We start from the raw sequence: 11,035 nt of genomic DNA, 5'->3' as shown, positions 1-11,035 counted from the left end.
TAGTCCCATCGGACGATGCTTGCACAGACCCCCGGACATCAGCACAGCCCCCCGGCAGGCCGGCACAGCCCCCCGGCAGGCCGGTACAGACCCCCACAGGGTGCACAGACCACCGGCAGGCCGGCACAGCCCCCCGGCAGGCCGGTACAGACCCCCACAGGGTGCACAGACCACCGGCAGGCCGGCACAGCCCCCCGGCAGGCCGGTACAGACCCCCACAGGGTGCACAGACCACCGGCAGGCCGGCACAGCCCCCCGGCAGGCCGGTACAGACCCCGGGCAGTCCACACAGCCCCCCGGCAGGCCGGCACAGCCCCCCAGCAGGCCGGCAGAGACCCCCGGAAGGCCCGAAATGACGGCGCATCATGATGCGCACACACCGCGCATCATGATGACGTCAGTCTGTCAATCAACTTTGAACTTCCGATTCCGATGCCGAATTCCGATATTGAAAAAATATCGGAAGTCGGTATCGGAATTCCGATACAGCAAGTATCGGCCGATACCCGATACTTGCGGTATCGGAATGCTCAACACTAATCAACTACCTACCGGAGCTGCGGCTGCATGGATTTCGATGCAGCCGCAGCTCGGTCCTGAGTGCCGGCGGCAGCGCCGGGTGTTGATGCGAGAGACAGGTGGGAGCTTCTCACATCACACACGGTAGTGCGACCCCGGCCTGAGACTCTTTATGTAGGTGCATTTATTAAGCCATGAACGGCACCAGGGCAGTAACTTAATTCCCTTATTCACATTACATCCTTGATGCCAAAGATATCAGTAGAACAAAAAAAAACATATTCAGGTGCTCAGCATGAACAAACATCCATGTAAACAGAGACCAAGAGGATAAGGAATGCGGCACTCACCGGATTATTTAAAACCAAAGTCCTTTATTTTCCATCCAAGGTGTAGATGAGGTTAAAATCAGGCAGGTACGTACAGGCATGTGGGGAACATGAACGAGCAACAGCCATGTTACAATGCTTCAACAGGTCCATACAGATTTATATAAACACCACTAGGAGGAGCTCACTACATACAGATTTATACAGTCACCACTAGGGGAAGCACACTACATACAGATTTATACAGCCACCACTAGAGGGAGCTCACTACATACAGATTTATACAGCCACCACTAGAGGGAGCTCATTGCATACAGATTTATACAGTCACCACTAGGAGGAGCTCACTACATACAGATTTATACAGGCACCACTAGAGGGAGCTCACTACATACAGATTTATACAGTCACCACTAGAGGGAGCTCACTACATACAGATTTATACAGCCACCACTAGAGGGAGCTCATTGCATACAGATTTATACAGTCACCACTAGGGGGAGCTCACTACATACAGATTTATACAGTCACCACTAGAGGGAGCTCACTACATACAGATTTATACAGCCACCACTAGAGGGAGCTCATTGCATACAGATTTATACAGTCACCACTAAGAGGAGCTCACTACATACAGATTTATACAGGCACCACTAGAGGGAGCTCACTACATACAGATTTATACAGTCACCACTAGAGGGAGCTCACTACATACAGATTTATACAGTCACCACTAGGAGGAGCTCACTACATACAGATTTATACAGCCACCACTAGAGGGACAACACTACATACAGATTTATACAGCCACCGCTAGAGGGACAACACTACATACAGATTTATACAGCCACCACTAGAGGGAGCTCACTACATACAGATTTATACAGTCACCACTAGAGGGAGCTCACTATATACAGATTTATACAGCCACCACTAGAGGGAGTTCACTACATACAGATTTACACAGCCACCAATAGGAGGAGCTCACTACATACAGATTTACACAGCCACCACTAGAGGGAGAACACTACATACAGATTTATACAGGCACCACTAGGGGGAGATCACTACATAGATATTCATACAGCCACCACTAGGGGGAGCTCATTGCATACAGATTTATACAGGCACCACTAGGGGGAGCTCACTACATAAAGATTTAAACAGCCACCACTAGAGGGAGCTCACTGCACATAGATTTATACAGGCACCACTAGGGGGAGCTCATTGCATACAGATTTATACAGCTACCACTAGAGGGAGCACACTGCATATAGATTGTACAGCCACCACTAGGGGGAGCTCACTACATACAGATATATACAGCCACCACTAGGGGGAGCTCACTACATACAGATTTATACAGCCACCACTAGGGGGAGCTCGCTAAATACAGATTTATACAGGCACCACTAGAGGGAGCTCAATACATACATATTTATACAGCCACCACTAGGAGGAGCTCACTACATACAGATTTATACAGCCACCACTAGGGGGAGCTCGCTAAATACAGATTTATACAGGCACCACTAGAGGGAGCTCAATACATACATATTTATACAGCCACCACTAGGAGGAGCTCACTACATACAGATTTATACAGCCAACACTAGGGGGAGCTCACTACATACAGATTTATACAGTCACCACTAGGGGGAGCTCACTACATACTGATTTATACAGCCAACACTAGGGGGAGCTCATTGCATACAGATTTATACAGTCACCACTAGGGGGAGCTCACTACATACAGATTTATACAGCCACCACTAGGGAGAGCTCACTACATAGTGATTTATACAGCCAACACTAGGGGGAGCTCACTACATACAGATTTATACAGCCACCACTAGGGGGAGCTAATTACATACTGATTTATAGAGCCAACACTAGGGGGAGCTCACTACATACAGATTTATACAGTCACCACTAGGGGGAGCTCACTACATACTGATTTATACAGCCAACACTAGGGGAGAACACTACATACAGATTTATACAGCCACCACTAGAGGGAGCTCACTGCATACAGATTTATACAGGCACCACTAGGGGGAGCTCACTACATACAGATTTATATAGTCACCACTAGGAGGAGCTCACTACATGCAGATTTATACAGCCACCACTAGAGGGAGCTCACTGCATATAGATTATACAGCCACCACTAAGGGGAGCTCACTACATACAGATTTATACTGCCACCACTAGAGGGAGCTCAATACATACAGATTTATACAGCTACCACTAGAGGGAGCTTACTCTATACTGTTAAGTTTGATTGCAGCTATAAAACTCTCTCACTGAACTAGTGTCTGTGGGTAACAGGATAGACTGTGAGTTTAATCGCCCAGTGCCACCTCTTCCATGAGCTGTCACTATGGTAGATTCACATACTCATTATATAATACATAGATTTTAATGGCTAAAGATTATTCCCATCTCATAGATTCTATCCCAATATGTAGTAGGTGTAATAATAATAATAATAATATTAGCAAATAATTCCAATTTGAAATTTAGTATAGTTTTCTGATTCGCTATGTCTCTTTCCTCTAGAGCAGGACCTTAGGTATCCATGGTTACGACCACTGATATAGTGACAGTGGTTGTAACCATGGAGACCTAAGGTCCTGCAATACTTGCACATGACGAAAGAGACAAGGCGAATCAGAAAAACTATACCACATTTCTAATTGGCGGCATTTACTGCCCTAACTAAAGTCACTAACGACTTACTAACCGCCAAGAGCAAGAGACACTACTCTGTCCTCCTTCTCCTGGACCTGTCCTCTGCCTTTGACACAGTAGACCATTCCCTCCTGCTACAGACTCTCTCATCTCTTGGCATCACAGACTTGGCCCTATCCTGGATCTCATCATACCTAACAGACCGAACATTTAGTGTCCTCTCACACACCACCTCCTCACCTCGCCCCCTGTCTGTCGGTGTTCCTCAAGGCTCTGTCCTAGGACCCCTACTCTTCTCCATCTATACCTTCGGCTTGGGACAGCTCATAGAATCCCACGGTTTGCAGTATCACCTCTACGCCGATGACACGCAGATCTACCTATCTGGACCCTACCTCGACTCCTTACTGACTGAAATCTCACAATGTCTGTCTGCTATTTCAGCCTTCTTCTCTGCTCACTTTCTCAAACTGAACATGGACAAAACAGAATTCATCATCTTTCCCCCATCTCACTCTCCCCCTCCACCAGACCTATCCATCAATGTCAATGGCTGCTTTCTTTCCCCAGTCCCGCACGCTTGGTCCCTTGGGGTGATCCTCGACTCTGCGCTCTCTTTCAAATCACATATCCAAGCCCTCGCCTCCTCCTGCCGCCTCAAACTCAAAAATATTTCCCGGATCCGCTAATTCCTCAACCACGAAACCACAAAAACACTAGTGCATGCTCTTATCTTCTCCCGCCTCGACTACTGCAACCTCCTACTCTCTGGCCTCCTCTCTAGTCCATCCTACACTATGCTGCCCGACTAATCCACCTGTCTCCCCGCTATTCCCCAGCCTCCCCCTATGCCCTTCACTGGCTTCCTATTGCCCAGAGGATCCAATTCAAAACCCTAACCATGACATACAAAGCCATCCACAACCTGTCTCCTCCATACATCTGTGACATGGTCTCTAGGTACCTACCCCCGCGCAACTTTCGATCATCTCAAGATCTCCTTCTCTACTCTCCCCTTATCTCTTCTTTGCGCAACCGCATACAAGACTTCTCCCGTGCTTCCCCCATACTCTGGAACTCTCTGCCGCAACACATCAGACTCTCACCATCAACGGAGACCTTCAAGAAGAACCTGAAGACCCACCTGTTCCGACAAGCCTACAGCCTGCAATGATTCTCTGTCTACTGAACCACTGCACGACCTGCTCTACCCCCTCCTACTGTATCCTCACCCATCCCTGTAGACTGTGAGCCCTCGCGGGCAGGGTCCTCTCTCCTTCTGTACTTGTGTGTCCCTTGTCTTACACATGTTTATTATACCTGTCTATAATTCCCCTTTTCCCATGTAAAGCGCCATGGAATAAATGGCGCTATATAAATGCATAATAATAATTTGCTAATATTATTGTTATTACACCCTCTGCACATTAGGATGGGATTTTGGAGATGGGAATATTCCTTTAAGTCCAAGTTTATCCAACAGTATGAGACGATTTTGTCCATTTGTCTGGGCATCATGATGTGCCTCGGAGGACAGTGAAGATGGAGTACATGGCGGTGGTGGCGGTGTAGTAGCGCCTTTGCGCCTCCATCCATCCGTCCGCTGCGTTTGTCCCATTCGTCGTGTTGCACAGATCCTCTCGGCAGCAGAAGGTTGGTGTCGTTATCCCCAGGGTGTTAGGATTGCTCTGTTGACATTTTTCAGCGCAGAGTCTGACAACGTAACGACTTTCCGTGAATGGAAATCCTTAAAAAAATAAATAAATGAAATTTGATTTGAAGAAATCGATTTATTTGTCTTATTATTTAATTTCAGCATGTGAAAAGAGCGAAATAAACATCTTCTTTTCTCCAGCGACTCCGGAGCGGAGGTCACCGACCAGCTGAAGGAGATTGGGATATAGTGCCCGCTACAGTATAAGGAACAGCGCCATCTGTCTAATTGTGGCTGTTCCCGGTACTGCGGCTCTGACCGCTCATTCCTGTGCATTCAGCTGATTAGTAAGGTTTCCGGGATTTGAAGTTATTGCCAAATATTTATGGACAATCCTAAAAAAGTAGCAGAGATGGGCGAGTCGGTTCGAGGCTGAGTGATTTCACCTGGAATTTTACAAAAAGATTTGGATTATTCTGAAATCGTTTGGTGCAAATCCAGCAAAATACAAGTCGGTCACCATTTTGCTGATTTGTAGAGGGTTGGAAAAGCGAAATAACTCACCGCGGCGCTCACCGGTTCTGCTGCTGCCGCACCCTTTCTCTTGCAGCACCTCTCCCGCGACGTCCTCTTCCTGCATCATTGTTGTGCCCCCAGAGGGTGAGTAGGTCTCGGGCGAAACGCGTCATGCTGTCAGAACCTGTGTGGTGACGTCAGAGGCCTAGAAAGTGATGATGTAGGAAGAGGACGTGGAAGGAACGAAGTTGGAGGCAGCTGCACGGAGGAACAGACGGGGGATATTATTCTCCGGGGTCCGGAACTCATGCGGGAAAATGAGAGAGTAAAAAAGTAGAGAATTACCGGTGGACGTCCGGCTGTAGACGGTGGTCTTGCACCATTTCTGTTGGTGGGAGCAGTTCCTCCTGATCACGCATTGGTCGGCCGGAGTGGGGGTCAGGCACATGAAGCACTGGAGGGAGCCGGCTGCAGACAGCACATCGGACACATTGCAACATTTCACATCATTGTTTTGTATCGTCCGTTACAAAGAAAAAAGAAACTTTCTATTGTTGCTTTTTAGCATTTTTCCACAGGTGGAGAACCTGAGACTAACGACCAATGATGGGAGCTATACAAGTGTAGAGGATGCCGAGTCAGAAAATGAGAATAATTAGTGTGGGGCAGAATCAAGTGTCTGATAACAGGAGAGCAGCAGCACTACATGCAGGAGTAGAGGCGGGTACAAGGGGCAGGTTTTCAGCAGGTTTTTTTCTTAGATGAAATTTCAGATATTTTTTTTTCAAATGGATCTTATAAAAAAAATTGCATCATCTGACTGCTTCATTTTCCTTGCACATTGCATCATAAGTGAACTGAGAATCTATCAGTGAGCTCATTTGAAAAGAAAGCTTGAAACTCTTTTAGGCTAAGTTCACATGGTGCTTTTTTATTTTCTGCATCCAAAACCTGATCTCTTGGCAGTAAAAAAAACAAAGCTGAAGACAAAAAAGCAGGTTTTACTTCTTCTCTTGCTGCATTTTGAAGAATCCAAAGCTCAGATTTGCTTCCACCGCATTTTTAGAAAAAAAAAGGGCAAATTGCTTAGTGGAAAAAGAATTTTATGTCTGAAAAAATAGCGACTGTTCTGAGCCAAAATGTTCATGAGTTCATGAAAAAAATACATAATTACAAAGGTAACAACAGCGGGGGGAGGTGAATTATTCTGGAATAGTTTATCTAAGACTTGGGCAGAGCATGTTGTAGGTCGGACATAGTTTACTTTAACACACTGGTCGGCTGTCGAGTTGGTCAGGTATTGCTCAATTTTACACAGTACAACTTAATTAAATTAGTGATGTATTAAAGTAAACATTTCCTGATCAACTCAATGGCTTACCAATGTGTGAAAGTAAACAATACCTGACCAACTCAATAGCCGACCAATGTGTAAAAGTAAACAATGTCCGACCTACAACATGCTCTGCCCAAGTCTTAGTAAACTATTCCCAACCAATTCACTTCCCTCCATTGTTACATTTGGAATTGTCCATTTTTCCCTGAACCCATCAACCTTTTTGATCAGGTCAGTCGCTATTTTTTCAAGACATAAAAATCTTTTTCCACTAAATAATTTGATTAATTTGCCCTATTCTCTGAAAAATGTTTCATGGTTCCACATGTGTCTTCCATTGGTGACCTAACACCGTACATTGTGATGGAAGCAAAGCTGAGATTTGGGATCCTATAAAACGCAGCAAAAATACAGCAAAAAAACAGCAAGACCTGCTTTTTTTTGTCTGCAGTTTTTTTTTTTTACTGCAAAGAGATCAGGCTTTGGCTGCAGAAACTAAAAAGCAACAAAAAAAGCAAAGTGTGAATGTAGCCTAAAAGAGTTCCAAGTTTTCTTGCCACAAGAGCTCACTGAATGGTTTTCCGTTAACTCATTCAGCAGTCAGAAACTTCCAGGGAGACAGTCTGTAAAATCAAAACACTGCAAATTTTTTTCATGAAACCTAATTGCCCAAATAAATGTATTTTGGTAAAAAAAAAAAAAAATCCCCCTCCCTCCCTGAAGGTGTGTATATGGGGTCTCACTTCTGCACGCTGTCAATCTGAGGGCGACATTGTGCGACATTGTGGATAGGGACTGGACGCCATCTTATCGGGGAGTTTACGAGGGGTTTTCATTGGGGCCACAACAATGTGTCTGCATTAGTATGCAGCTCGTGCGCTACAGATAATAAATGTGTCTGCGATATGGTTGGGAGGAGATTCTGAAATACTCGTTTAACCAAAATAAAGAAAAAAAAATAAAAAAAGACTATTTTTTTAATTTTAATTTTTAATGAATTGTGTGAAACGACAGCCTAATTTTAATTTTACCAAATTTTGTAAAAAAAAAATGTGATAAAATACCGGTTTATTGTTTTAAATGGTTTCAAACTTAAATTTTAAAATTAAAAAAGCTACTTTTAAAAAAGAAATACTAAAAACCTCATAAATCGACGCTGAAAATTAGAAAAATGAATAAAAATAATAGTCATCGTTATTTCTTGCAATAATTGTTTTTTCTTCTTTCTTTTTTTTAATTGTGCAGAATTTATTTTTTTTTTCCAGGTTTGAGAAATGTTAGGAAATGTTTTAGGCTTTTATATTTTTAATTCTAGCAGTCAGATAATAAAAATAATAATAATAATCATAGATTTTATTATTTATTATTTATATTTTTTAGATTTAAGAAATAAATAGTAGAAATAACAGGGCTAATAATCGTCATCATTATTAATATCAATCCCGCAAGTTTTCCCCGCGGGCCCGTTACGCGCCATCTTACCCAGCTGCAGGCCGGCGGTGGTGAGCAGGAGGCAGATGACGCCGTTCATGGTGGGAGCCTCTCGGACCTTTTGATCGCCCGCTGAGTCGTTTTCTGAGTATTTCCAGCCGCCTGGGATCAGCCAAGTCCTGACTGAGTGTTGGGAAGAACAGGTTCAGCGTCAGTTTCTTGCATTTGATTTTATGACTTTTTGGATCCTAAAATAAGTGAGCAATTGAGCAAGAAAGCGGCGTCCTTTGATTCTCCCATCCTGACACATACGAAGATTGAGAAATGAACGAGCTCAATAAACCGCGATCCTCGCTCCGTATCACAGGTAACCAGGGCTGGGAGACACTATGGGGATATTTTATGTAATGGCCCCAGGATGCTCCGGTATCGGCACGTCAGACGCCTCACACACAGGTTAGTACAGGCGGAACGTCCTCTCTATAGTAAACTTCTCACATCATCTTGGACTGATGTTTCTAGAACTCGTATAAAGCTATGTTCACACGTTGGATTTTTACAGCGATTTTTAGTGCAAATTTTAAGCTGCGTTTTACAGCACCAGCAGACGCTATGACATTTCAGAACTCTCATGCACACACATTGTTTCTTTTTTCTTGTCTGATATGGAAAACTTTGGCCGACCAAGGTGCGAAATTGAGCAATGCCTGTGGCCGACCAAAGTGTAAAGGTAAACAGCGTCCTACAAACTCCATGATCTGCCCATGTCTTAGGTAAACTACTCCCGACCAATTTACATTTGCAATTATGTATTTTTTCATAAACTCTTCTGCACTTTTTTCTTTTTTTTTGTCCAGAATAGTCACTATGCCTTTTTTCCAAAACTGGTTTTATGGTTTCACGTGTGTCTTACATTGCTGAATTGCTTATGCTTCTGTGGTTGGAAACAAAGTTGAATTTTGGAATCCTGAAAAACACTGCAAAAAATGCAGAAAAAAAAACCACAGGAAAACCGCAACGTGTGAACATAATCTAAAGGTTGCAAAGAAACTCAAGGCTCCTGATGTAGAGGAATCCGAGCTCGATGATGGTGGACTCTACAATCTGGGCTCACGAGAAAACTTCTGCACAATGCTCTGAAAGCAGCAGCTGCACAATTACAAGCTTGCTACAATGTATCAGTCCAGAGTCCGAGTTCTATAGCTCACAGAGCATTGTCCCCACTGGATACAATTGTCGTAGAGTCGTCCTCTCCTTTGTGTCGGGATATTTCCAGGACGGTGTGGTCGCTCGTACATGGAGCTGAATGTTTAGAGCTGTAGTGTCAAGGTATATGCACACGTTGCGGATTCGTCTGCAGATCCGCAGCAGCTTTCCATGGGATGTGCAGTACCATGTTATCCTATGGAAAACAAAAACTGCTGTGCACATGCTGCGGAAAATTCCAAGCAGAAACGCAGCGGTTTATGTTCCGCAGCATCTCAATTCTTTGTGTGGATTCCGCAGCGTTTTTACACCTATTCCATTCTAGGAATCCACAGGTGTAAAAAGGCAGGGGAAATCCGCACTAAATCTGCAGGAAATCCGCACTAAATCTGCAGGAAATCCGCACTAAATCTGCAGGAAATCCGCACTAAATCTGCAGGAAATCCGCAGTAAATCCGCAGGTATATGCAGGCATTTTGACCTGCGGATTCTGCAGATTCCGTGCGGGAAACATCCGCAGACGAATCCACAATGTGTGCACATACCCTTAACCCCTTCATGACTTAAGGCCATGTGCACACGATGCAGATTTGCAGCGTTTCCGCAGCGGATTTTACCGCGCAGAAACGTTGCATATCCGCATTGTGATGTACAGTACCTTTAAAATGAATGAAAAAAAAAAAACGCTGTGCAGACGCTGCGGATTTTTCCGCGCGGTTTTCCTGCGGTACAAAATCCGCAGCATGTTACTTCTTTTGTGCGGTTTTCTATCTCCCCTGTCACCAAATCCGCAGGGGGAAGACCGCAATGGAAAACCGCACGAAAACCGCATGAAAACCGCGTGAAAAATGGAAGAAATCCGCAGGAAAAATGCAGGTCATTTGACCTGCGGTTTTCTTCCATTCTGCACGGAAAAATCCGCAGGGCTCAAAACTCCGTCTGCACTCAGCCTAACAGTTTCAATTTTAGCTTTTTTCCTTCCCTTCTTCCAAGAGCCAGAAAATTTTTATTTCATCGTCACCATAGCTTCTTTTTTTTTTGCAGTTTTGAATGGCCGCCATTCATTTTACTGTATAATATATGCAAAAATGGAAAAAAAATTATTTTGCCATTGCGCCATAGTTCTTTGGCTTTTTTTCTTACAGCCCTGATTGTGCAGTAAAAATCATCCGACAATAATCCGATGCCAAACTTGTAGAGTTTTATTTTACATTTTAGTGATTAAAACAAAATTCTGAACTTGGTGAAAAAAAATGTTTGGGGCTTGAGTCACCATTTTTCTGGAATTCTGATGTTTCCATTTTTTTCCCCATCTTTTTCTAGGGTCCATTATACGGGTTAATTAAAAAG

General features: G+C 44.2%; 1 protein-coding gene across 1 annotated transcript; it reads right to left on the bottom strand.

Annotated features, from left to right (window-relative positions):
- Window positions 1–873: 873 nt before the first annotated feature.
- Window positions 874–8,851, bottom strand: LOC141091674 (ly6/PLAUR domain-containing protein 2-like). The gene is made up of 3 exons (XM_073577364.1): window positions 8,531–8,851; window positions 6,058–6,180; window positions 874–5,289 (listed from the first exon to the last, which is right to left on the bottom strand). Exons 1-3 carry the CDS (start codon window positions 8,577–8,579, stop codon window positions 5,057–5,059), a joined length of 405 nt encoding a protein of 134 aa, XP_073433465.1. The 5' UTR covers window positions 8,580–8,851; the 3' UTR covers window positions 874–5,056.
- Window positions 8,852–11,035: the final 2,184 nt, after the last annotated feature.

Source organism: Dendrobates tinctorius, unplaced genomic scaffold (genome assembly GCF_039654945.1).
Source record: "Dendrobates tinctorius isolate UK_male_01 unplaced genomic scaffold, ASM3965494v1 ptg000055l, whole genome shotgun sequence".
In the NCBI taxonomy this organism is placed as follows: Eukaryota; Metazoa; Chordata; class Amphibia; order Anura; family Dendrobatidae; genus Dendrobates; species Dendrobates tinctorius.
This window is presented reverse-complemented; position numbering and strand designations above follow the sequence as displayed.